The sequence below is a fragment of the Eretmochelys imbricata genome, chromosome 21 (genome assembly GCF_965152235.1).
Source record: "Eretmochelys imbricata isolate rEreImb1 chromosome 21, rEreImb1.hap1, whole genome shotgun sequence".
Classification (NCBI taxonomy): domain Eukaryota; kingdom Metazoa; phylum Chordata; order Testudines; family Cheloniidae; genus Eretmochelys; species Eretmochelys imbricata.
In genome coordinates, this window is record NC_135592.1 from 13,425,284 (window position 1) to 13,453,038 (window position 27,755).

General features: G+C 49.7%; 1 protein-coding gene across 1 annotated transcript; it reads left to right on the forward strand.

The window, feature by feature from the left end:
- The first annotated feature begins 2,478 nt into the window (after positions 1 to 2,478).
- On the forward strand, positions 2,479 to 26,048 carry ALX3 (ALX homeobox 3). Its single transcript, XM_077839581.1, has 4 exons — positions 2,479 to 2,782; positions 16,773 to 17,086; positions 22,552 to 22,680; positions 25,731 to 26,048. The coding sequence occupies exons 1-4, from the start codon at positions 2,479 to 2,481 to the stop codon at positions 26,046 to 26,048; spliced, it is 1,065 nt and encodes a 354-aa protein (XP_077695707.1).
- The last annotated feature ends 1,707 nt before the right edge of the window (positions 26,049 to 27,755 follow it).

Below are 27,755 nucleotides of genomic sequence, written 5' to 3' on the forward strand. Positions count from 1 at the left end.
GGCACTTGAATGCCGCCTTGGCTTGGAAAGCTCTGTAAGCTGATGTTCATAAAATGGGGGAAGAAAACAGCGGGGCAGGGGAGGGTGTTTCTTGTTCTGGTTGAATTGCTTTTCATGCTCATTTTTCTTTGTTTTTTCCCCTTCTTGATGCTCGTTGGGGGGAGGAGGGATTTGGAGAACTTTGGAAGAAGAGGAAGAAATGTATTGTATTGCAATAGCTGCTCCTGGGAGCCTGTCAATGGAGCCTCGTGCTCGGCGCTGTACATATAACAAAGTGTTTGTTTTGTTGGTGGGTCGTTGTCTCTCCAGTTGGTTGTTTTTCTTGCTTTGATTTGATTGTGTTTAGTTGTTGTGTCTGGGCGTTTGGATTGGGAGAATGTTTTTGTTTGGGTGGGGCGGGTTTTTTTTGCATGATTTGTATTTGTTTCCTTGGGAAGTTTTATGTTTCTTTTAAATATTTATTATGAATTAATATTTCTGGTTGATCGGTTAGTCGGTGGGGCGGGGGGGGGGCTGTTTAGCTGCCTTTTGTTTCGGTGAACTTTGGCTAGTTGGTTTTGTTTTCATATCAAGGGACTTTTTCTTTTTTCTTTTTAAACCCTGAAATTTTAAGGGGAGATTCTTTTACCTCTCAGGGATTCACTCTCCAGACTCTCTCTCCTGCAGCATCGAAGAGGAGACGGACGGCTGCGGTTGCAGTGGAAAGAGAAAAGCAAGCACTCCACCTTGAGCTCAGCCGCCCGCAACCCAGCGGAGCCTGGCCCGGGAAGACCGTGACCCCGCAAGGGAAGCAGGCTACCAACATGCCGAATACAGCAAAGCCAGCCGGGCCGGCGATGGCCGCGCAGTGCAGCCAAGGACCCCGGGACAGGCAGAGGCCCTGGCTGAAGCAGATCGCCCTCGGCAAAGAAGAAACGTGCCTAGGGGGGAGATTAACCCCATTGCTCCCCTGGCCCCCGCATGTGTGGGGCGAACACGGGCGCAGGGTGCAATTCGGGCTCCCTGGGAACCCATGGCAGTGATTTCGCCCGCAGGCTGCAGGGGCAGAGCGGGGAGTCGCCCTCCAGGCCAGGAGCAGCGTGCCCCTGATGGAGTTCAAAGGAAGCATTTGTCCTCCTCTGGTCTCCGTCTCCCCCCGCCCACCAGGCTCTCCCAGCCGGTCCCCATTTCCCAAGCCCTGGTGTCTGTTTCGGTGCTCCCCCTGCGAGGGCCGGTGTTGCATTCAGGGAATGGGTGCGGGGTGATTTACCTCTGTCCGTTTCCCTCCTAGACCGTGGATTCTGGAAGGGGAGGAAGAATAATGCCATTCTCTTCTTGTCAATTGCATTTACACAATGCCCCCCCCACACCGCCCCCACTGTAATACGCCCCTTGTGGCACAGTGAAAAGGGAAGCCCCTCTTTCCTGGGCGGCTTTAGCTTGGCTGGGAGGCAGTTTCTGCGCTTCAGATAGAGGGAAAAGCTCCCCATTTGGACCCCCTCTGCAATAAACTTCCACAAACCACGGGGTTGTTTTGCTGTTTTTCCCCTTTTCAAAAAAGTACTGATTTTTTCAGACGACATGGTCTCCTTTTGACCCGCAATCCTCTCTGTGCCTGTCATATACAATAGGGAACAATGCAAGCGCTTCCCATGCGCATCGACTTCATATACTGTGAGAAGGAGACAGAGACTGTAACCGAGCACAGACCTCCAGCTTGTGTGGGACGTATGCCTGGGGACGAGATAGCCTGTTCTAATATCAACTGTGTAGATTAGCTAAACCGGGAGGCTAATTACGTGCAGGTGATCGGAAGAAAAAATGGCCCGACTGACTAAAAGGACCAGGGGAGACGTGGGGAAGAAAAGCCAAAAATCTCATCTTCCTTGTCTCCAAGATCCGGTGGAGCCGGGCCGGTGAGACACAGAGCAGAAGCTGGCTCGGTTATTTGGCTTCTGGTAATTAAACCAAAAAAGATCGTGGAATTAAAACGCAAGCCTAGGGAAAGTCATAAGGGGACCCTCACCCCAGCTCTTCCAGCCAAATCCAGCAGATCCTTGCCAAAGGGAGAGCTGCCAGATCCTTCCCTCCCCGTTGGGAGCTCTGGGTGCTTTCCTGTGCTGGGATGAAGGTTTAAACAAGGACAGACCTGGCGTGGGTGACTGGGCGGCGCATTTCCAGCCAGTCCCAGGAAAGCTGAGGGGGAGTGGGGAGCCCTGGAGCGCTTCAGGCCTGCGGGCGGCAATAAGGACCACCGGGCTGTAGAGGGAAGGCAGGATAGGCCCAGGGGGAGTCCTGGTCCCTCTGTTTTAGCCCAGGGGGCTGGGCTGGGATTAGAGAGTTAATAAACCTGATGAGGGACGCACGTGACTGGATCCCTAGTGGTTTAAGTCAGGCTGAGCCCGGTTTTCTGAGGGGGGAGGGGGTTTGCGATCCCTCCCCGCTCGGCTCAAAGTCTGCGCCGCGGCTGGGTCCCCGCAGCCCCGTTATCTGCCGGCCATGGAGGCGCAGGGCTGCCTCTCCTTCTGCCCCAGCGCACCCCCGCCACCGCCCGCAGGCAAAGCCCCCCCAGCTCCAGGCCTGCAGCGGCGCACCTTCCAGGGCACCCAGAAGCTACCGACCCCCCCTCAGCATCACCCGCTTGCCCCGCAGCCCTTGCGGCTCAGCCCCAGGCCGGGCCGCTACCCGGACACGGACCCTCCAGCCCAGGAGAAAGCGGCCCACAAATACCTGGAGTCCCCCAGCCCGAGCCACCAGGCGCTGTCTGTCAACGGGAAGGCTTTCTACCAGGCCGTGGCCGAAGGTAAAGGGGGGGTCTGGGCCCTGCACTGGCCTCCCGGGGGCAGGAATAGCCAGGGGTGGGTAAGAAGGGGCCGTGCTGGGAGCGAAGGTGGCCTTGCACACAGGCACCGACGGCCAGGGCTGGGGCAGCCGGACCCGGCGAGGGGGGGACTGTGTGACCTTAGCCAATCTCTCTGAAAAGCGTTACAGAACCACTGCTGGGGAGGAAGAGCCTTTTATGAAACGCATTGCCATCTGTTTCTCCTCTCCCCCTTCCTTCCTGGGATAGCGCTTCCCTTGTCTCTCTGTCTTTCCTTCTTGTCTGTCTGTTTCTTTCTTTCCTTCCTTCTGTTTCCTTCTTTCTTGTCTCTCCTTCCTTACGTTTCTTCCTCTCGTGTTTTCTTTCTTGTATGTCTGTCTCGTTCTTTCTTGTATGTGTGTTTCTTTCTTATCTCTATCTCCTTGTCTTGCTTGTCCTCTTTCTTGTCTTTCTTCGCTTTCTTTCTTTCTTGTCTCTCCCTCCTTCCTTCCTTGCTTGTTTCTTTCTTTCCTTCTTTAGTGTACGTCTCCTTCTTTCTTTTTTATTTCCTCGTATGTTCCTTTCTTTCATCTCTCTCTCTCCTTCCTTGTATACTTATTTCTTTCTCTTCGCATTTTCCCTCCGAGCCCAGTGATTGTATTTCAGACACTATACAGCGGTTCTGGGCTTTTCTCTCATTGTTTTCCAGAGCAATAAGCAGCTCAAATGAACCTGTGCAATCCGCCCCCATCCCTCCCCCCTGCATGGTAGAACTGTCCCGTTTTCTCCCTTATTTCATTCGATTCCAGGGTCGACCCTGCAATCCTCCGGCAAAGCTCCCGTTGAAGCCAAACCTGCAAGGTCGGGGGGTTTCAGAGGGATCTCCGAGCAAATTGCAAATTCCCACCTCTCGCTTGCAAAGGGGAAGGGGGAACGTGGGACAGAGGACCAGGGAATTTATTTGAACTTAAAACTGAAAAATAAACTTTGTTTGGCAATTCACAGAAATCCCCCCTAATACTCCAGGAAAATCAAACGAGTTGTTTTCTCTGCCGGTTCTCCTTAGCATTGACAAGCACCAAATTGTAATAATCCTCACGGGATCAAACTCCCTGCATTTTTTCAAAGATAGACAAAGCACCGCATAGAGCAAAGAAAGATATTTTACATAGTCCTTCTCGGTCATTCTTCTTTCTTTTCTCTCGTCTCTTTCTGTTTGGCTTCTACACATTTATTCTGTGATCAGCTAGATCAGAAATCGAAGGAACTTTGAAGGGAAAGTGTTTTTTTCCCTCTCAATCTTGTTCTGACTCCACATCATATCCCTCCTTCCCGCATCTGTTTCTATTTGTGTGTGTTTTTAAATTCACTTTCTAAAATGTCTAAACTAATAATAATAATAAAAAAGCCCTTCCTGAAATGCTGGAACAGTTATTTCCTTCGTATTTATATTTAACTCTGGGTGGTGGTTTTCTTTCCTTTTCATCTATCGATCTAACTATTTCCATATTTGTTGGATTTTAACAATAATTGGTCATAGATACAAAAGGTCGTCGTCCCCCCCCCACCCCCCACGTGCTGCAATATTAAAATTGGGGAAAGGTATATTAGGAAACAAAGGAAAGCAGAGAGAAACGTCTATTGGTGAATGAATGTTGCCTATGATAGACCAATATATCAAGAGGTCAGTTTTCGTTTTATGGACCCCAGGTTAGCTTAAATTATTTGCTATTCCATTGTTAAGTATTACCACAATCAACATTGTGCTTAACAATAGATGTGAACATACTGGGGTTTATTATCACCATAATCATCATCTGCGATGTGCAACGCTGCATAAATCGTGCAGCCAAATACGGTATGTATCTGATGAAGTGAGCTGTAGCTCACGAAAGCTCATGCTCAAATAAACTGGTTAGTCTCTAAGGTGCCACAAGTACTCCTTTTTTTTTTCCAAATATTATCGAAATTCATTAAGAATTGCGCTCTTGCCAGCCTCCTGCGCGCAAAGATTTACGCACGGGCTTAATTTTACAGGCAACGGGGGAAATCCTGAGCCCAGTGAAATCAACCGAGAGTTTTGCCATTGACTTCAGCGAGGGCAGAATGTCTCCCCTGTAGGACAGACCCTGCCCCTTGTAAGTCATTCCCAAAGTTCCGAACCTTGACTTCAGTGGCGCAGAGTCAGATTTAGTCAAGGAACCAGTGGGCAAAGTTAAGCGTGTGGGTATTCGGACTTCGAGAATCCAGCCGTGTTGGTGCGGGCTTTACCTGGAGAAATAAGAAAGGAATATTATACATACATAGAAGTTAGAGTGCCTGTAATTTCTACTGAAAACTGTGGGAAGGAACTGGATGGAGATTGCTCCCACCGCTCCATCCTTTGCTGATGCAGACTGGGGGATCCCGTGTAATAACCCCCTCGTATCTTCCTCGCTCAGGCAAGCAAGCTGTTATTGAAGTCTATGGGAACGAGGAGCACAGGACTGGGGGGTCAAATCCGGGCTCCCCCGGAGTCAATGGGATTTTGGCCGTTGGCTTCGATGCAGCCGGGATTTCACCGCAGCCGGTGTGGACCTGGGCTTTGCTTTTTTTCCCATGCAAAGCGAGCATACCACAGTGATTTTCTCCACCAGCGAAGAGGGCAGTTTCAGAAGCTGAGCAGCGCAAAAGGAGATGGGGGGGAAATCAGTGCAGAAAATAAAGAATGAAAAAAGCCGAGGCGAGGTGCGAGGGAGGTTGTAAAAGTTCTGGGCTCCTTGGCAATCGCACAAAGCTTTCGAGAGAAGAGAAGCTACTTTCCTGTCTTGACAATTCGCTGCTCACGTTTGTCTCCTGGTCTTTTCCCCGGATAATTGGCATTTGGGGCGCTATTTAAAATCCCCTTATTTATACACTCAGATTATTGCCCAAGAGGATTCGGACAGAGAGGGGTTAAAACACGGAAGGCGAGGGCATTACATTGACTGTGAACGGCGTCCTAATGCTTTGAAAATCTGCAAAGCCCCTTAGATCCTTTGGCCCGAAAACCATCCTGGATATTAATGCCGGGTGATCTATAGCGTTAGATAATGATGAATCCAAACCTACCAGTCTGCAAGCCAAAACACAACGCTGGGGGATAATAATCTAGTCTAGAATAGCATTGTTTTTAACGTATTATTATTTCATAATACCTAGCTCTTAAAAATAACCAGTCTTGAAAATGATAAAACACAAACAATATATACATGAAGGATAATACTCTACGGACATTAATGCTAACAATGCAACCTAATAAAAGGCAAATAACAAACACTAACAGACAACATAATGATACCTTCCGCTACAACAAACTTTGATGATGCTGATGACAGCAGGAAAATAACACTAGAATAAACAACACACAAAATATTACACAGCTAAAATAATCATCCAGTATAATAATAATAATCAAATGCTAATTAATTATAACAATGACGGTTGCATTGATGTTAAAATAACTGAATAACAGAGCATCAACAATGAGTTTCAGCCATAACAATACAGTTATTAAAAAAAGAACAGGAGGACTTGTGGCACCTTAGAGACTAACCAATTTATATATACACAGACATACAGAAAACATGAAAAGGTGGAGTAAGAGGCCAATTAATTAAGATGAGCTATTATCAGCAAGAGAAAAAAACTTTCCTAGTGATAATCAAGATGACCCATTTAGACAGTTGACAAGAAGGCGTGAGGATACCTAACATGGGGAAATAGATTGAATATGTGTAATGACCCAGCCACTCCCAGTCTCTATTCAAACCCAAGTTAATGGTATCTAGTTTGCATCTTAACTCAGGTTCAGCAGTTTCTCGCTGGTGTCTGTTTTTGAAGCTTTTCTGTTGCAGAATTGCCACCCTTAAGTCTTTTACTGAGTGGCCAGAGAGGTTGAAGTGTTCTCCTACAGGTTTTTGAACGTTATTGATTCCTGATGTCAGATTTGTGTCCATTTATTCTTTCCCATAGAGATTATCCAGATTGGCCAATGTTATTGTTCTTCTTTCACTCCATTTTTCACCATTAAATAACCTCTGGACTTCACTGCCACTTATTAATTACTGTTATGGTTAAAAAGTGGCTGTGAGTTCCAACGGTTAATGATCAGTTACTGTTCTTGTTAAAGTGGCCCTGAGTTCCAAGGGTTAGCTCAGGGTGACAATGCAGTAGCATAATAAACTAAAATAATGACACTACATCTTACCGAAAGGAATGCCCTGCACTTGCATCAGGTGTCTCCGTGCTGTTGGGGTTCCCACACATGGATACCCAGCCTGCCCGACCTGCAATTCCTACCCCCCCCCCCCAAGATGTAAATCCTTTTCCCTTCAGATGAGCTTAAGCCCCGTTTCCCATCCCAGCAGCCCAGTCATAGACCCTGGCCCCGCTGCTGAAATCAAAGGCAGAAAACGGGGCATTTGTTGAATCTTCCATTAAAGCGCAGGCCCGAGGCGGGGGGGAGCAGGAGCCGCTCCCCGCCGCCCCAGAGCCTGCAAAACGCAAACGCAGCTCGGGCTTATTGTCCCCGCGCTGCTCCGTAAAGCTGGGGAGGAGAGCCCCGTTCTTTGGGCCAGAGAAGCAAGCATTCATCCTTCGCTTTCTCCTTGCTTTGTATGCTCACCTAGGGGCTACAGTACTTCACAAATCAACACTCTCTCCTGGCGCAGCTACTGGCTGTAGGTTTCAGAGGAGCAGCCCTGTTAGTCTGTAGCCGCAAAAAGAACAGGGGGACTTGTGGCACCTTAGAGACGAACCCATTTATTTGAGCATCAGCTTTCCTGAGCTACCGCTCCCTTCACCGGAGGATCTAGCATTTGTGCGTCTAAAATATACCCACGCAAATCCGAGAACATTCCCATCCCATTTGGAAGAGCAGTACCCATATTTTGGCTAAAATCCTGAACGGTTCTGCGTCTCTGTTATTTAGAAACCATGTTCCAGTTGCTGAATTAATTTCAAACCTCTATGTACCTCTCTCCATGATATATTTCCTCGTAGGAACGTCTGTCCATATTTATATCACATGTTAATTCTCAAGAATAATAATTCTCTCATGCTAATTATTCATAATTCTCGATCATTCTCAGTCTGTTAATCCCCAGTCTCTCTCGGTCTCGAGCCACACAAATATGTGTAAAGGGGTAAACAATTCTTCAGATGAAAATAATGTAGGTCTCATGCAAAGTCAGACATTTCTCTGTGTTCTAGGCAGAAGTTCGTTCATGTTTATAGAGTCCAAAATGCTGCCGAATTGGATTTGATCTTTTATTGTGTACACACACGCGCATATCCACTTGCATTTATCTATACATATACACACCTGGCGATCCATCACACAGGATAGAGAGATTAGATAGTGCTGGTCAGAAATGCGATATTTTTTCACACACACCCCCCCAAAAAATCAAACAAAATATTTTAATTTCATTTGCTCATGGGGGGGGATTTTTCCTGTTTTTGATCAAGCAAAAAACCAAAAGAAAAAAAGTGATTTGAAAACAGAAGTTTCAGGTTTTGGTTTCTCATTCGGGGGGAAGCCCAAGAAGATTTCTTGTAACACAAACTAACCTCTTCCATGGCCAGTTTAGTTTGTCCACAATAGCAAAAAATCCATTTTCGTGGGAAAAATTGGATCAGTGGAAACATTTCAACCCGCGGTGATTTATAGAGGCGCGCCCTTCTCTGAGAAAGGCAGCTCTCTGTCTGTGCGTTTCATATTGAACCCAAGTGCGCACTAAATCTGTTCTATTTTACTATCCTTTCCCCTCTTCTCTTTCATCAGATTCACTTAACACCCTGGCACTTTCCTCCTAAATGAGCCGAGGTGAGGATTACTAGAAACTCAGGGCTGAAATGAAAGGCCCCCCTGCTTCTCTAAGCACAACATAAATTCTGGGACGAATCTTTCTGCGAGTCTCCGCTGGACGGTCTTGAAATATTTAAGTTCTTAAAGCCAAATTCGGGGCAATCCCTAGCCTTGATTTCCTTCCCTGCCAGACAGGGTCAGCTGTAGGAAACTATTTACTACGTGGCCCTTCATGTCTGCGCCCTTTGAATCTAGCCCTCCTGATAAAAAACACAGTTTGAGCTTAATTAGAAGCAGTTGGAATGGACGGACCCTTGTAGACTGGCAGGCAGCAGGCTGTGTAAACAACTCTGCCCCTGAGAAAGGGGAAGCAGGTACCACAAACAGAGGAGAGGAGAGAGAAAGGCGAGGGGTGGGGGGAGAAAGAGAAAAGGTCTGGGTGGAAGAAAAATGGCAGCCCCCTCCCCGCTATCAGGAGACAGTTGTAGTCAGAGGTTTACCCAGCAGCCCCAGCGCTGCCCCCCAAATCATGTTCTCAGCTCCCCCTTTAAAAAGAAAACGGGGGAAGATTCTGGGAGCGGCGAATCTTCTGACCAGGCTCGCTGGGGTTCGCCGCTAAACAGGGGCGCGGGCGGAGGAGAAACGGGCCCGCCAGTGCAGAGGGACAAGGGAGCGATTTAAAGTGTGAGAAAGTGAGAGGGAAAGTCTGACTCTCACTTTTTCCTGCTTTCGTCTCCCGAAGCCGATCTCTCTCATGCGGGGGTGGCTTCCTTGCTTGTCTTTGGTACAAAAGCAGAGCGGGGAATCACAGCTGTCCCTGGGATTGAGCAAGGACAGACACAAAGCTCCCGCGCCCATAAGGGTCCTGGGCAGAAATCATTCATTCCCTGATGACTTTTCTGCTCCGTTTATTTCCCCAGCGCCCCATGAGATTGCGTGGGACGTACAATAAAAAAAAACAAAAACAAAAAACAAACAAAAAAACCCTCTCCGATTTTTGCTTTGGCCAAGGAAAGAAATTGGCAAGGGAGGAATTGCTTAAGCCAAGAGACATTGACGAGGTGAAATTGACTAGGTTTGATGCCTGGTTAGTCCACAGGCTAACCGGGGCAGGGGCAGGGCCAGGTCTCCCTTGACTTCTTAGCGCGCCCAGATACCGCGGTGATGGCTGAGTATACAGGCCTGTATCCATTTCCTCCCCACGGCGGGAGAGTTTCTCTCTTGCCCATCCCTCGAATAATGGTCTCCGCGTTTTTCCCCTTTACCCGAGAATTGTGGAGCTGTTCCCCAGCGGCTCACCCTGCCAGCTTCATAACCCGTCTGTCTTCTCTGAGTCGAGAGAGCCCATCAAAATACACACGGGAAACTCTCTAGCACCGCGGAGCCACTTCTTCTCTCGTCTCTGATTTTCTTTATTACCCTGCCTGATTGATTTAGGTCCCCGTGTTGCTGTGTATAAATCCGCAGACTCCATGGAAATGGGGTGTGTGTTAAAGAGAAGCAGCTGGAGAAAAACGGCAGGATCATTTTGTTGATCCGATTTGGGGGGGACATCACCCTAATTTGGGGGATCAATTCAGCCCAAGGATCTTTCCATGCTCAACAGAACAATCTCCCATCTCTTTACATAACAGTTGGGGTCACCCCCTCGTTGCAAATTTAAAAATATAATCTCAGCTAAGGGCATTGCTAAATTTTGTCCCATTGATCGCCCTTCAATCCTGAATGTCTGCCTCTGTTGAGACCTGGAGAAATAAAATTGGGAAAACCCAGGACCTTGTATTTTTATCCATCCCAACTATCTAATTTAATTGCTATATCGGTCGCTATGTATTTGAAATAGCTCGATAAACATAGCTGTGGAAAAGAGAGAAAGCTCTCTAAAGTGTCCTGTTGTCTACCTCCAGAGAAAACATTGCCCCCGGTGGGAATTAATCAAAACAACTAACTCAGTCTCGGCTGTTCGGATAAACCCCAAATTGGTTTAATTAAGAAAAAAATCCCTAAATAAACCCACTTCCTAGTCTGGGGAGAGAAGGAGCCGATTCGAATTAGAAACGGTTTAAGAGAAAGGGGAGGCGCTGGGTTCCTATTAGGGTTACGTGCACGAATTCCGATCGATTGTGTTCTGTAAATTGATTCAAGGCATCCAGTGAACACAAGAAAGAGTCGACCTTCCTTTTTCAGGTTTAGGTCTAGGTGCAAGATCCCGACTTTAGATCCGGTGTAAATTCGGATCCTGGACGGCCATTCTAGTTCTCCAGAGCCTCGCGGTTGTTCTTGTTTTGTTAAATGAGGTGGAGGAATGAAATGGGACTTCGGGGCGGGTGCGGAGAACGGAAGGGACAGACGAGCCGGCTGACAAGCGAAAAAAGGAAGAGAGAAGCGATGGGGGGGAGGGGGGGAAGAGGAGAAGAAAGGAGGGAAGAGGGGAAAGACAAGACAGAAAGAGGCTACAATGGATCCATTCAAATGAATCTCATGCAATATTTCAAGGTAAATGCTCTGCTTAGCTGCAGGCCCTGGGCGGGCTGGGGTCAGTCACTTTCCAGCAGACATCTGAAAGGAACTTTCTCTCCAGCACCTTCAGACAGGCCGGTCTGCGGCTCACCCCAGCGCCAGCGGCCACCCTGCGGCACCTCGCCTTGGCTGAGGCAGAAATTCTTGGGGGGGAGGGAGGGGCAGAAGCTCTGGGGCTGCTCTGTGAGCCCAGCTGCAAAACAAACCCTGGGAGGGAACAGGAATAGCCCGCAAGGAAGGCACCAGGCCATACCCTGGGTAGAGGAGCCGTCCCATACAGTCTGTCCAGAATCCAGGGGCCCTCTCATTCAGTCCTTACCGGATCCATCCCATACAGTCTATACAGAATCCAGGGCCCCACCCATTCAATCCGTACCGGATCCATCCCATACAGTCGCTACAGGATAGCGGGTCACCCCAGACAGTCTATACAGGATCCAGGGCCTGTCCCATGCAATCCGCACTGGATCCATCCCACACAGTCTATACAGGATCCAGGGCCCCTCCCATGCAATCCACACTGGATCCATCCCACACAGTCTATACAGGATCCAGGGCCCCTCCCATTCAATCTGTACCAGATCCATCCCACACAGTCTATACAGGATCCAGGGCCCCTCCCATTCAATCTGTACCGGATCCATCCCACACAGTCTATACAGGATCCAGGGCCCCTCCCATTCAATCTGTACCAGATCCATCCCACACAGTCTATACAGGATCCAGGGCCCCTCCCATTCAATCTGTACCGGATCCATCCCACACAGTCTATACAGGATCCAGGGCCCCTCCCATTCAATCCATACCGGATCCATCCCATACAGTCTATACAGGATCCAGGGCCTGTCCCATTTAATCCACACCGGATCCATCCCACACAGTTTACACAGACTGGCAGGTCACCGCATAGAGTCTATACAGGATCCAGGGCCCCTCCCATTCAATCCAGACTGGATCCAGTCTATACAGGAGCCAGGGTCCATCCCATTCAACCTATACGAGACCCTGATAAGCAAAGAATATTGGGCCCGATCCTGCCCTCACAGAAGCCCAAGACCAAAATCCCCATTTGCCCCCAGTCATGCAGGATCAGGCCCAATATCAAGAAAGCAAGTTAAAGCTCTGTGCCCTGGGGCCCTTTCTGCTGGAGAAAGAGACCGTGATGGGGAGAGGAAACCCCAGAAGGCTGGATGCCGTTAGGAAAGAAAGCATTCCCTAGACTGAAACCAGGACCGGAACTTCAGCCCCAGGGCTTCCTCTGGGCATCCCCAACCCCAACTTCCATGGTGTCCACATCTGCTGAGACCAAGTCCTCTTCCTCCCCTGGGCCCCTTTGCCCCATTTGCACCTGCTGAGAGTAATAGCCTGCAGGTGAGTTGAACCAGGTGTGAGGAAAGCAGTTGCCTAGCAACCCCTTTCCCCTGAGGGACTGAGGGGGTAAAATGTCCCAGGCAATGCAGAAACAGGGCACCGAGCAGGTTAAAGGGGCTGGCACTGCAGCTTCAGGGTGGGCCCCACCGAGAGCCCCGGATAACCTGGGAAAGTTTTGCCTGCCCACGTTGGTAAGAGTGCAGGGAACAGTGATCGAGATTCAGGGCCCAGAACATTCCAGGCCTGACCCGTCAACACACCAGCCGTTCCCTGGAACGGGCAGGCCGGGTTGCTGCCCCCTTTGCAGCCTCCCTCACACTGGTATTTTAGACTTTGGCTTCTGACCAAGAGCCAGGTCCTTGGCTGGCAAAAATCAACAACATTCCACTGGTGACAACGATGCCAATTTCCACCAGCCAAGGGGCTGGCCCCAGAAGACCTTCCCCACTGGTGCAGTTCCCTCTTGTGTTCTGCTTGTCACCATCGCAGCCAAGCGTGTGTTAAAGAGAATGCTCCTGGCTTGCGGCTGGAAAAGACAGCCTGAGTTCCTCTTTCAGTATGTGGCTCTGATTTATTCCCTCCAACACATTTCAGTACAAATTCCAGACACGGGGCGGGGGGAGAAAAATGCAACATAAATATATTGCCACAGACCCCAAGGGGCTGTTTTGTATAAAGCAATTCCTCAAACAATTGATGTGGGCTGGGAAATAGATTCCCTGGGCAGTGCCGTTCAAAGGCGCTGGGATCGCTTGCATGGGAGAGTTCTTTCCAAATAGTTTCTGGAGAAAGATTGAGATCTTTGGGGAGCCCCTGGCCTCCTGCACATTTGCAAAGGGGGTAGCTGAGTGGCTGCAAACCCAGGGCGTGCAAGAAGGGAGTCGTCTCCATGCATCAGGGTTGTGTAGTGCGTCTGTTTGCTGCCACACCAGGCAAGATGTTGCTCCGTCGGTGGCGAGACAGATATTGTGTCCATCTCGTCTGGAGATGAAGAAAGAGTGGGGGGAATCTCATCTTGGCTGTGCTTCGGGACAGATCCTCAATGGGTGTAAATAAGTGCAACGCCATTGAAGCCGTTGCTGATTTACACCAGCCGAGGCTCTGCCCCTGCAAGGGCACTCCGCCTAACTCATCCCGCTCACTAGCCTCCATTCATCTCACCAACCTCCACTGCTCAGCTACTCCCCTCCTTACTCTTCATTTCACACCCCTGGCCTCCTGCTTCATTATCCCTCACCCATCCCATTGCTAAAGACTCAGAGATCCCTGAAGCAGCAGGCAGCTGGGCAAGCCCTAGAATGAATGGTTCTGCGTGTCCTCAATTCCAGTTGGAGGCAAGGGGATCAAAACATCGTCAATAATTGTCCTATAATCATAAGAATGGCCGCACTGGGTCAGATCAATGGTCCATCTAGCCCAGTATCCTGTCTTCCAACAGTGGCCATCACAAGGTGCTTCAGAGGGAATCACAGAATATCAGGGTTGGAAGGGACTTCAGGAGGTCATCTAGTCCAACCCCCCTGCTCAAAGCAGGACCAATCCCCAATTTTCCCCCCAGATCCTAAAAGGCCCCCTCAAGGATTGAACGCACAACCCTGGGTTTAAGCAGGCCAGTGCTCCAACCACTGAGCTATCCCTCCCCAAACGAACAGAACAGGGCAATTATAGTGATCCATCCCCTGTGCTCCACTCCCAGCTTCTGGCAAAAAAGAAGCTAGGGCCATTCAGAGCATAGGGTTGCATCCCTGCCCATCCTGGCTAATAGCCATTGATGGACCTATCCTTCATGAACTGATCTAATTCTTTTTTAAAACCAGTTATACTTTTGGCCTTTACAACGTCCCCTGGCAACAACTTTCACAGACTGGTTGTGTGTTGCATGAAGAAGTACACTTTCTTTTAAACCTGCTGCCTATTAATTTCATTGGGTGACCCCTGGTTCATGTGTTATGTGATGGGGTAAATAACACTTCCCCATTCACTCTCTTCACACCATTCCTGATTTTATAGACCTCTCTCATATCCTCCCGAGTCGTTCCTTTTCTAAGCTGAACAGTGCCACTCCTTTTAATCTCTCCTCATGTGGAAGCTTTTTCCTTTCCCTAATAATTTCTGTTGCCTCTCTCTGTACTCTTTCCAATTCTAATCCCATCTGTTAAATTGACAGGAGACACACATGTACCATGCTCTAGGCCAATGCAGATAACAGAATCTCTCTCTGTTTTAATAAAAGAACAGGAGGACTTGTGACACCTTAGAGACTAATAAATTTATTAGAGGAAAAGCTTTCACGGGCTACAGCCCACTTCATCGGATGCATAGAATGGAACATAGAGTAAGAAGATATATATACATACAGATAAGTTGGAAGTTGCCATACAAACTGTGAGAGGCTAATGAGTTAAGATGAGCTATTATCTGCAGGAGAAAATAAACTTTCATAGTGATAATCAAGATGACCCATTTAGACAGTTGACAAGAAGGTGTGAGGATACTTAACATGGGGAAATAGATTGAATATGTGTAAAGAGCCAGCCACTCCCAGTCTCTATTCAAACCCAAGTTAATGGTATCTAGTTTGCATATTAATTCAAGCTCAGCAGTTTCTCCGTGGAGTCTGTTTTTGAAGCTTTTCTGTTGCAAAATTGCCACCCTTAAGTCTTTTACTGAGTGGCCAGAGAGGTTGAAGTGTTCTCTTACAGGTTTTTGAATGTTATGATTCCTGATCTCAGATTTGTGTCCATTGATTCTTTTGCATAGAGACTGTCCAGTTTGGCCAATGTACATGGCAGAGGGGCATTGCTGGCACATGATGGCATATATCACATTGGTAGATGTGCAGGTGAACAAGCCCCTGCTGGTGTGGCTAATGTGATTAGGTCCTATGATGATGTCACTTGAATAAATATGTGGACAGAGTTGGCATCGGGCTTTGTTGCAAGGATAGGTTCCTGGGTTAGTGTTTTTGTTGTGTGGTGTGTGGTTGCTGGAGAGTATTTGCTTCAGGTTGGGGGGCTGTCTGTAAGTGAGGACTGGTCTGTCTTCCAAGATCTGTGAGAGTGAGGGATCATTTTTCAGGATAGGTTCTAAATCTGTGATGATGCGTTGGAGAGGTTTTAGTTGGGGGCTGAAGGTGATGGCTAGTGGCATTCTGTTGTTTTCTTTGTTGGGCCTGTCCTGTAGTAGGTGACTTCTGGGTACTCTTCTGGCTCTGTCCATCTGTTTTTTCACTTCAGCCAGTGGGTATTGTAGTTGTAAGAATGCTTGATAGAGATCTTGTAGGTGTTTGTCTCTGTCTGAGGGGTTGGAGCAAATGCGATTGTATCGTAGAGCTTGGCTATAGACAATGGATCACGTGGTTTGTCCTGGATGGAAGCTGGAGGCATGTACGTAAGTATAGCGGTCAGTAGGTTTCCAGTATAGGGTGGTGTTTATGTGACAGTCGCTTATTAGCACCGTAGTGTCTAGGAAGTGGATCTCTTGTGTGGACTGGTCCAGGCTGAGGTTGACGGTGGGATGGAAATTGTTGAAATCATGACGGAATTCCTATGTGGCTTCCATCACATTAGTACCCAAGTGACTCTCACTCTTTAAGGAAGGAGCTAGGAAGGGCTATTACCTCTATTTGACAGAAGGGGAACTGAGACACAGGGTTGCTTGACTTGCCCAAGGTCACACAGAGCTCAGTGGCAGAGCAGAGAACTGAACTCTGGTCTCCTGAGTCGCTGTCTACTACCCAAAAAGGTGTTGTAACCCTAGCCCTTCATTGGCTTCCCCCAGGAGAAAACCTGGGCCTCACTTGCCGGCTCTGAGCTTTCACCTATTCCCCAACAGAGGAGTAGTCTTTCCCCTCTGGGTATATTGCAGTCGTCGGCAAGATGGATTTGGACCCACTATCTGTCCTGGTGTGTCTTCCCCTTTTAATGATTTCATCCACAAATCCCACGAGCCCTGCCTTCCCCCACCCCAAGGCTGAGCCATTCAGTTGCAGGAGTCCTTAATTCTTGCCTGATGGGGCACGGAGGAGATTTCCCCCCAGAAATACAGGCCCTAATCTCTCTGCACCCACCCCAGACCCGTGGTGCTGTTTCAGTGTTTAAGGGGGAACTTGGAATGTGTGCTCCATGAATTTATTCAGAGCCAGCAGCCAAGCTCCTGGGTCCGGAATAGTTTAGAACATCCACAGAGAGCAACGTTTGAGGGGTAGGGGAAGCAGGCAACATCATGGCTCTGTGATTCATTAACCTACTGCTCTGTGTGTTCCCACTGCAGCTGGAACGAAAAGCGCCAAAGGGCAGGGGTACCACCCCGTGCCCACAGACTGCAGAGCCCAGCTGGAAGAAGCCCCTGATCTCAGCTGCTCCCCGGCTGCTTCTCTGGGCAGCTTGAGGGAGCACATCTCCCCCGAGCTCACTGACGCCATGGAGCTAACCAAGAACAAGAACAAGAAGAGGAGGAACAGGACGACCTTCAGCACCTTCCAACTGGAAGAGCTGGAGAAGGTCTTCCAGAAAACCCATTACCCCGATGTGTATGCCAGGGAGCAGCTGGCACTGAGGACAGACCTAACAGAAGCCAGGGTCCAGGTAAGAGAACGAGGGGCAGGCAGGGGATTGGTCCTGCTTTGAGCAGGGGGTTGGACGAGATGACCTCCTGAGGTCCCTTCCAACCCTGATCTTCTATGATTTCTGCAAGGCTCCCTGCTCCTTTCCACAAAGTAAAGTGGCCTTTGCCACCCTACTAATCACTTCACCTGGGATTGTACAAGCCAAGCAGGGGCAGGCCAGGTTGGTACTTGGATTGGAAGATTGCCAAGAGATGCTTACATAGTGTCGGTGTTCCTTCTTCTGTCTCCATAACGAACCCAGCCTGGTGCTATAGGGCGCTGTCTGCTGGAATACCAGCTTTGTAAAATGGAGGGAGCCACTGCCATTTGGGCCCATTAAATATCCCATTGTGGTATTTTGGCCTAGAGAAGGCTGGTTAATCCCAGCGTCCAGGGCAAATTCCAGTCGGAATAATTACATTGTAACCGATCTTTCTCTAGCAATCGTCTCATGTTCTAAAGTGCTCGGCATTGTACTGGACCTAGGCACAAGCCTGTCTCCCTGAAGTCCGCCTGTATTCTCAGATGGCTATGAAAGCCATCTTTACCTCTTTTCCTAAAAGGCCAAGAAGCATTCCTGTAGGGTCTGCTGTTAAACTTCTGCCACATTCCACCCTCCGTAATATCTTTTATTGGACCAATTTCTGGAACCCACACAGGGTATCGTCAAACAACTTCAAGCCCATAATCGACAGGGACCACATCCTGAACCCACTCTGAACCCATGAACCTTCTCTAAAACCGCTCCTCTGGCTTCAAACAACCCCCCAGACTCACCAAGCTCACTATCCGAAGCAAGCTTCTCACAGACCAAGACACACCAAGTCAAAGCAGCACTAGACCCTGTCATAACAACAGATGCAAAACCTGCAGACATCTCTCTACTGCTACAATGATAAATCCCCCCCACACACACACACACCACACTTTTCAAGGTCCCTGGGTCCTACATATGCCTATCACAACATGGGGCATACCTCATCCATTGCATCAAATGCCTCAACAACTTGAAACCAGACAATCACTATGCTCTCAAATGAACTCACATAGAAAAATCATAAAAGAAACACTCCCTGTCACCTGCGGGTGAAAACTTTTCACAAAACGACCACTCTATAGGTGACCTCTCAGTCCTAGTCCTCAAAGGACACCTGCACAATACCTTCTAAAGACAGGCCTGGGAGCTTAAATTCAGAACTTTGCAAGATGCTAAAAGCCATGGACACTGGATTTAAGTCTCATAACAAAAATCTGTAACTCACTAACCCTCCTTTGTTCTGTGACTGTAGAGGTGTTAATTGCCCTCTTCATCTTGAATGGTCTATTGCAACATGTGTTAAATTCTTATGCTTACCAAGCTGTTCCATCTTGTATTTAGCTGTGATACTTAAATTTCCCAGACCTGAAGAGGAGCTCTGTGTAGCTCCAAAGTTTGTCTCTTTCAACAACAACAGTTCGTCCAATAAAGGATACTACACCTCACCCACCTTGTCTCTCTCATATCCTGGGACCAACATGGCTACAACAACTCTGCAAACAAAGTTTAAACTCTTGTTCAATGTCTTTCTTTTAATAACAGCACCATCTTGCATTTATACAGCACCTTTCAACCCAGCTAAAGGGTTTCTACCACTGGCATCCCCAGGACATGCATAGGGACTGGACTGGAGTGGATAACTTATCCCTTCGCTGAATGGAGAGGCCACGCCAAGGAGACCTGGGCATACAGCTTGGAGCAGCCCAGCTTTTCCTCTGGCACCCCCTTCACATCAGCAGGGTTAACTCTCCCCACAGGCATTGGCATGTGGTTTCAGTCTCACACTGGAAAGCCAGAAAAGTTGGCTTGCAGGAATGCCTGTAGGAATGTGCAAAATGAAGTGAGTGCGAGTGATGATCGAAAGCAACAGGAGAAACTGGCGCTCAGAGCTACAAACACACATCTGGACAGGAATCCGCGCAGCCTCGCCACTCTGGTTATTAAATATCACTGTAGAGGACGAGCCAGTCTGCAAATGTAATGCTGGGTGAGGGAGAATGTCCCGTCAGCGGAGAGATGCAGAGAGGGGGATGTAACAGGCCAGTGTGTCTGAGCCCGCGCTCATATGCGGGGACTCCACCAGGATATGCTTTGTCACCCAGCCTGCCACAGCTACAGAGTTAGCTGGGAAGCACATTCTGAGGCAAGATGGGTTCTGGGGGGAAGCTAGTGGTGTCCCCTGGTGGCAGCCGTCGTAGGAGACTAAGGAGAGTTGAAGCAAGTGTGATGGAAAGGAGGCTGCGGTTGTTTGGTTTGGGGACAGAATAATAATAATTCCTAGTTTTTATACAGCACTTTTCATTTAGAGACCTCAAAGCACTTTACAGAGGAGGTCAGTATCATTCTTCCCATTTTACAGGTGGGTAAACTGAGGCACAGGGAGGTGAAGTGACTTACCAGCTCAGGGCAGAAATGGATGTAGAGTTTAAAGGAACGGGACGTTGTGAGATGGGTGTGGAGGGTCAGATCTGAAAGGGCCCAGAGTTTGGTCCCAGGGTTTTAGTTTGGCCTGTTACTCAGTTAGGGGCCGGTCAGAAAGTTCTAATCTGGATCTGAATGGTTCAGGGACACCTGGATCTCAGACTGAGGCTTGGGTTCATCTCTAACAGTCAGTGCTGCAGCTAGTGCAATAAGCGAAGAGTCAGAAAGAGGTCAGCCAAGGAGAGGCCCTCCTAGATATAGACTCAGATTTTAAGCCCAGAAGGTGCCCATCTAGTCTGACCTTCTGCACAGCAAAAGCCAGAGACCCTCCCCCAGTGATTCCCTGCATCAAGCCCATAGGAAGATACCCGCAATGCTATCTTGGGAAATTCCCCTGAATGCAGTTATTTGAGGTGGTAACTAAAGTGCTAGCAACCTCAGACTGGCACTTCCTGAGACAGCCCCACTGAAACCTCAGCATCTCTAGCGCCTGCCAGAGACACCGTTACCAGCATCTTGCTAGATAGCACCAAACTGCAGTCATCTTCCGAGGCTTGCACCATCACTGCATCCCAGGATAGTGATGCCTGTACCATCAGACGGAGAACCCGCAACTAGTTCCTCCAGGCCGAGGCTAGACCCCTGTGAATATACTCACTGTTAATGGACTGGAGTACATCAGAATAGAAGCAGCTTGGGGAAATCTGAGACCCAGGAACGCATGAATAGAGGTTGTGTGTGTGGTAACCGCCTGTAGGCTGCAGCTATTCATAGGAAGCATCTGACTACTTCCAGAGGGTGGGTCCATTTTACAGTAGAACAGCTACAGCGTTGTGGGTGCTTCCTACATCAACGGAAGAGTTTCCCCATCACTGTAATTAATTCACCTCTCTGCAAGGCAGTAGCTAGGTGGATGGAAGACTTCTTCCATCAACCTCGTTGCGCCTACAGTAAGGGTAAGATCAAGCTAACTATGTCGTACCAGGGGCGAATTTTTTCACAGCCCTGAGCGATGGAGCTAGGCCAACTTAATTTGTAGGTGTAGACAAGGCCATAACGAGGATATAAAAATAAGTAGTCACCCCAGGAACCTGTGCTCTGTATGTTATGGGAGAGAAAGGACGTCTTCCCCCTTTCTGCTGTTGAATTCAGTGCCAGTTAAAAGGCAGACAGCCCTGGAGTCTGAAGTCCTTTTGTTATCCAGAGAGAGCAGGTACAGCAAGGGAAAGCAGCATAAGCTTGCTCCAAACTCCACCTGACAGATGAGCCTCAGCCATGAACTGGAGGGACCAGCCCTACTGCTGTCGTCTCTCCATGGTCCATTCAACCCTTGGCACCTCTGAGACTGCCAACAAGGGGGCGAGATAGCGATGGTATCACTAGGGCTCCTTGTGTGCTGTAGATGCCTGTCAGCTAGGAACCGGACCGACAGCCACCAGACACATCGTGGCAAAGGCTTTCAGACGCTGCCGATCTGCACAGCATCGGATCTGCTGGCCACAAGACGAAGGGCTCCATGCCTCGGTATCAACCCGCCGCTCACAGCCCATGATCTTAAAGGATCAGTTTGACGAAGTGACTCACCAGCCAATGCGTTGCCTTGTGGCTGGGTATGATGCTGTTGATTTTTCCCTCTCCATTGCCGCACTGACCAGCCCTCAGGTCTGCCAGTGGCCCTTGGTCCCGTGGCTCAGCCCTCCAGCCAGTTCAATTTCTAATCTCACCCCTTCTGAGTTAAGGGGGAGACGAGTCCAATAACAGTCCAGCAGCCTTCTGCCAGGGCTCCAGCCTGACTCTAGGCCAGCTATGCCTCTTGCCCAGGACCTTCACCAGGCCTTTCCATGGTGGCCTATAGAGACTGGATTCCCTACCTCTAGCCTGGGTTCCAGCCCAGGACCCTGGAGCAGATGACTAAGATCTGCTTCTTCTGACCTCTTCCTTCTTCCCCAGTCTTCTTCCTACTGTGGCCCGCCTCTAGGGGAATGGTAACATAAGACAGACACAATGCAAAAATAGCCCAGACACATCCCTGGTCTCCCTCCTCTGGGGGGACACTGGATAAGCCATGGCCCTGCTCAGCATCCTCCGGGTAGCATCTGCAGTAACCCTCTGCCAGCTTTGGCTCCGCGGTGCTTCTTGCTGGGAGCTAGTTGGGAGAGATCTGTCCACCTCCCTAGGCTTGGCCCTCTTCAACTGGGCTTTTCCCTTTTAAGGCTCCTCTCCTCCATGGTTGGCATGCCTGACCCCAAAGCTGTTCCTTCAACCCCTTCTTGCCTGGTGTGGGGCTTGTACAGCCCATCACCAACATCACAATGGAAGGTAACTTTCTGGGGCTAGCTGGTTTCATCTGGGCTAAGGTAAGACTTGGGCTCAATCCTTTTGTCAGGCCATGGGTGGAAATGTGTCTGGTGGTCTTGTACCAACCCCGAATGGGACCAGAAATGAACCCAGGAGACCACCACGGAATCTAGAGCTCCGAATGATCTCCATAAATGAGAGCAATAGGGATGGTGCAGTCACGGTGCCAGGTGAGGACCGAGGTGCACTGGAAGATGGAAGCTTGCCCAGTGCTCACCCTGCCAGTGCCTTCATCCCCTCGCTAAAATCACATGCACCATATGGACCCATTTATAGCTCAGATAGGAACCAATGCATGCAAGTACCCCACATTCCACTGCAGGGTCCCCTAAACCCACTTACCAGACAAAATAAGTTTTGTGCTAATAAAGTGGCAGAGTCCGCTACACCATACCCCATATGCCAGTGGAACCCCGGACACTGCACTGCCCCCTAAGGCCCAGACACATACCAACATAAACCCTGTATTCCTTGGGTGTCTCCAGTCTCCTGCCCCCCCGTAAGGTCATGATAGGTCTAAAGTTGATCACTTTCAGTTGGGTCCCTGCTGGGTCTGACCCTTGGCTGTTTCAGTGTCTCTGTGTTGATTGACAGTCTCAGCTCACCTGGGATTTGCACTGTTCCCCCAGGTTTGGTTCCAGAACCGGAGAGCAAAGTGGCGGAAACGAGAACGTTATGGGAAAATCCAGGAGGCGAGAAATCCCTTCGCGGCCACCTACGATATCTCTGCCCTGCCCAGGGCTGAAAACTACCCTCAGGTACTGAGACAGAATCAGGAACAGTGGCCAGACCTCACCCTCATCAGAACGTGCTGCGCCAAATTAGGATTTCACGTCCATGAGCGTAAATCTAGATTAGCTCCACTCAAATCAATGCAGTTACTTCAGATTGACACCATGTAAATGAGAAGACAAGGGGGCCCTAATCTCCCTCATAAAGGGAGAATAATGCAGCAGATCAGAGTGACACCATATTACGCCCCATTTCCAAGCCTTTTGAATCGCTTCACTGGGGAATCTCACACTTCCCCAGTATCCCCCTAAGCCCTTGGCCCCGCAGACCAGGGATAAACACAGCAGAATAGCCCGACTGGTGCTGCCTTCACATTCACCCTTCATATTTCTAAGACAGCTGGGAGAAATTTTTCCAGATTAAACATTTTTTTCCCCCTGAAAAATGCAGATTTGGGTCGACCAAAACATTTCGCATCAAATTCACCAAATTGTTTCAGTCAGAAACAAACAAACCCTTCAGAAAAAGTCAAAATGTTTCATTTCAACATTTTTGAAATGAAACGTTTTGATGCAAAATGACTTTTTGTTTCCAATTTTACTTTTATGAATTATTTTAACAGGTAAAAAACCAACACCCCCCCACAGACCTTCAAAATGAAACAAACTGGTTCATTTGACCCCAAAACATTATTTTATTTTTGTTCTTCAGTTCAGCCAAATCACCAGGAACAAACAAAAAAAATCATAGTTACTGGCTAAGCTCTATTTTCTAATGCCCTGGAGACACTTCTCTTGTCCCCCAGTGCTCCTGGCCAGAGTCAACTAAAGACAAGCCTGGCCCCTCTCAGAAACTCCATCCCAGATTTTACACCACCCCCTGCACATGCTGGAATAGGACTTTGGGAGCGTGATCATTTCTCTCTGGAGCCCCATACAGCGTGGGCATGATCAATTTCATGAGTGACCCCCTAGTTTTCGAGAGCCAAATGCGTGTATCCAAACACACCAGAACTCTGGGGCACTGGAAAGACGGTGTTGACTGCGTACTTAAGACCATTTCTACCATTGAATGTCACCCAGTAATTAGTGGACCCCTCTAAGATTTCTGCTCTCTGCCCTCTCATTAGGTGCCCGATCACACAAAGTTGGTGGGATTTAAGGGCACTCACAGGTTCGGGTCAAATGTTCCAGGGCAGAAGAACGTGCAGCTCCGGCATTGGGAGTTATGTAGCAAGGAACCCACCGCTCCTCGCAGTGTTATCCCCGGGACTCTCCTATGCCCTGGGAACACCAGACCTAAATTGCGTCCTTAAATTACGTAACACCCTTTTTTGCTGATTTTCGAGACCCGCCCAGCCCTTGTAAACATTTTGCAAAACTGAAACAAACGAGCAGAGTTAAGGACCCAGCCACTCCTTGCTGTGCGATGTAATTTACAGACAGCCCCTTTTCCCTCCCAACAATTTATAGATGGAGAATACCGTTTCCACAACATTTGACATTTTCGACGGGGAAATTTTGTTTTTTGCTGAAATTTTCTGATTTTTGGTTAAGCAAAACTGAAACAAACTATTTGGGGCCAATTCAACTTGAAACAGCATTTCCCTATTGTGGGGCATTGCCTCACGGGAGTTGTAAGTAGAAGGCCTGATGCCCCCATGCTCTCCTATGGGCCAGTTTTCCTGGCCAGATGACATCTTTGTAGAAGGGTCAACTCACTGCTGGAGCGCCCCCTCGTGGCTGGGCATGGTGTAGTAATGCTTTTCCCTCTAGCACCGCTGCCGACATTCGCTTTGGTCCTGCAGGGTCTGTCTTCTCGTGACGCTGCCCTCCAGCCAGGTCACGTTTTAATTCCACCCTTTCCAGGGGAACAGAAAGTTCAACACAGAACAGTCCAGTGTCATTACAAAAGGCCTTTGGCCCCCAGCTCTGGGTGACATGGTGTATACGCCCTTTTCCCAGGGCTTCCAGCAGTCTATATCCCCTTCTCAGGGGCTTCCCCACCTTCCCCAGTGACTGGTGGGGGAAGCCCAGACCCACTTTCTATGCTGGGTTCCAGTCCAGGGACCCTATCCCAGCAGCCAAGGTCTGCTCCTTCAGACTGCTGTCTCCTGGACTTTCATCCTGCTGTAGCCTCTCCCACAGCCTCTCTAAATTCACCCTTCGTTCAGGGCAGGATTCTCCTTGGGAATCCCCCAACAAATCCCAAACTTAAACCAACTTCTCGGGCTTGACCTTTCATCCCTCCTAAGTTTCCCTTGCTCAGTTCCTCAGAGGAACGCCTCCCTGGGCTCGACCCCTGGAAATCCAGATTTTCTGCCCCTTAATCAGGGCTCATCACCAGAGCCTGTTACACCCCTGTGCCTGCTCCGTATATCTCTCGGCCTCCTAGTAGACTTCTCTACTCAGGAGGGGATCCCAGGGCCAACTCTTCCCCTCTGGGCTTCCTTCTTGACTCTCCAGTCTCTCCACGCTCGAATCCCAGGGAGTGACCGCACAGTTCTTCCCTCTCACAATGCAGCCCCTTCTGATCTGGGCTTCCTCTCTTTAGTTACCACTTAGCTCCATCCCCAGCTGGGCTTCATCTTAAATAAGGCCTGGCCCACCCTGCAGGTGCAGCCAGATGGGTTAATTGGCCTCTGAGGGGGTACACACCCCTGCACAATCTCCCATGATACCACACTATCTCCCCACTGGTGGAGGGGTATCATGTGAAATGTAGTCCATCCAAGGCGTCCAGGAGAGACCGAGGTCCTTCTCAGACCCAAACGGCAATGCCCAAGAGGCAGCGTGCCCCACATGGGAATACAGTTTAATGTTGAATGGACTCATTTTAACACTTGTGACTCGAAATTTCGATGGTCGTTAGGAAAACGGAAACAGAACATTTCGTTTGGGGTCAGTTCAAGATTAAACTGGGATGTTGAACCAGTGGAATTCCCCCTGGGATGGAAATTCTGACTTGCACTCAGCTGCACTGCATCCCCCGCAGCAGGCATGCAGGAGGGACAGCGCGCCCTCCAGACCAGTCAGCTGCTAACCCAGCCTTGTCTGTCTGTTTTCCCTTGTTTCAGCTGCAGAATAACCTGTGGCCGAGCGCCGGATCGGGGAGCCCTGCAGGACCCTGCCTCATGCCCCCCGAGAGCATCCCTTCCCCCTGCGTGTCTCCATACCCGCATGCCCATGGGAACATTGCCGGATTCATGGGCATCCCTGGTTCTCCCAACCAACACCCCGGGATCAACAACCTGTACTCCATCCACGGCTTCCCCCCTTCCCTCGGCAGCCACGGCTTTGAGCCCCCGCCGGACAACGACTACAAGTCCCCGGGCCTGGTCACGCTGAGAGTGAAATCCAAAGAGCCCGCCAGCCTGCTTAACTGGACCACGTGATCACCCTGGAAGGAGCTCGGCTGAGGACACAACCCACCCAGCAGGTGGTAGGCAGCTCTTTGAAGCCAACTTTCCACACGGGGTAGAGAGAGCTCCCAGTCTGTGCTCTTCCCTTCCCTTCAGCCTCCCTGCACTCCAGGCCAAGCAGATGGCACCTCAGACAGGATCCTAGGGCTAATGCGAACTGAGGAGCGCAGCGGCCATCTTTCTCCTTGTCTTGGCGTTGAGGTGTTGGAGTCAGCCCCCAGGAGATTTCTACAGAGGCTGGAAAGCTCTTATTCCAACTCTGATTCCCTCCTTCCAGAATCCCTCAGGCTTGCTCTGCAATGGGACCTTTTTGCCCCACGCTTCCCACTCAGGCTGCCTCCAGGGGGAGCCAAAAGCAGTGGTAGCAACTGCAGGAACCCTAGTGTAGACAAGACCTTATCACCGTGTTGTGTAGACAGTCTCTGTTAGGGTAAAATGCCAGTGGGCCGGAGAGCCCTACCTGTGCTGTGGCCATCACTGGTGGGGCTGAGACATTGTAGGGGGTGGAAACATCCAGTGCAGACCCACACACGCATCTGCAGGGAAAAGGGACCAGGAATGGCACAGTCAGCTGTCCCCTTAGTTCCCACCCAACCCAATGTCCCCTTCTCCTGAGTGGGAGAAGCCACCGGGGATTCTCCTCCCATAATCCACTGACGCTTCTTCAAAGCCCTGACTCCCCTCCGGCAAGCGCTTCCATGGGCAGGGACAGGGTGGGGAAGGAAAGAGGCAAGAGCTGATGGGGTGGGGGTGGTGATGATCCCCCATTTACCATGGAACGCTGGAGTCTGCTGCTATTCACTTTTACTGAGCTGTGCTCTGCTACCTGCCCCTGGTCTTAGCGAGAGGGGAGGGGGGGGTCCCAAGTATAACCTCACCGAAAGCCCCCACAAAAATACATCCAGCCCAGGAAGGAGAGGAGGGGAGCTGAGCCTCGTCCTGTGTGCAGGGGCTGGATGGGGGATTTGCTCCCAAACTGCAACTGCTTTAGATGGAGATTTCTTAGTAGAATGGTTTCCCTTTGGTCTGAGCCATTAGCCAGCACCTGAGGCCTTGCTGGGTAAGGGTCGTTTCCAGTAGGAGGAAAAATTGATGCTACAAGCCAGGTATATTCTTTGGTGCAATCCTGGTGGTTTACTAAGAATGCACAGAGCCCTCTTCTCCTGAACACTGCAGGAACAAACAGCAGCAGGGGCAGGCAATGTTCCTGGCTCAGAATTTCCACACCTGCCCCTCCAGCCAGCACTCTGCCCAAAAGCTGTCCTCTCTCTTGGCTTCCTCCCAGGGCCACACTCCTATGGCGCCTCTCGCGGTCTGCTCACCTGCTCCCTGCTTTCTCATTCCTTTCACTTACGTACAGTGATCACCAACATCAATGTCCCAGCCCCCGTGCTTGCAACCAGGCTTCAGGAACACCCCTCTGCCGTGTGGCTTAGCTCAGGCCTCGCCATGCTGGTCAGTGCCTTAAGCAGTGGCTTCTATTGCTTCAACTCCCACTAAACAAAGGGTATTTAATTGCTCCCTCTGTTAGTCTGAACAAAAGGTAGCTGCACGCCCCTCGGCTTCGAGGAGGCAGCCACCGACGCAACAAGAATAAAAATGCCGACACTACAGCTGCTCCGATGGCAGAGCTATGGTAGCACCAGAACGTAGACACTTCCTCCATCCGGCTGATGTAGT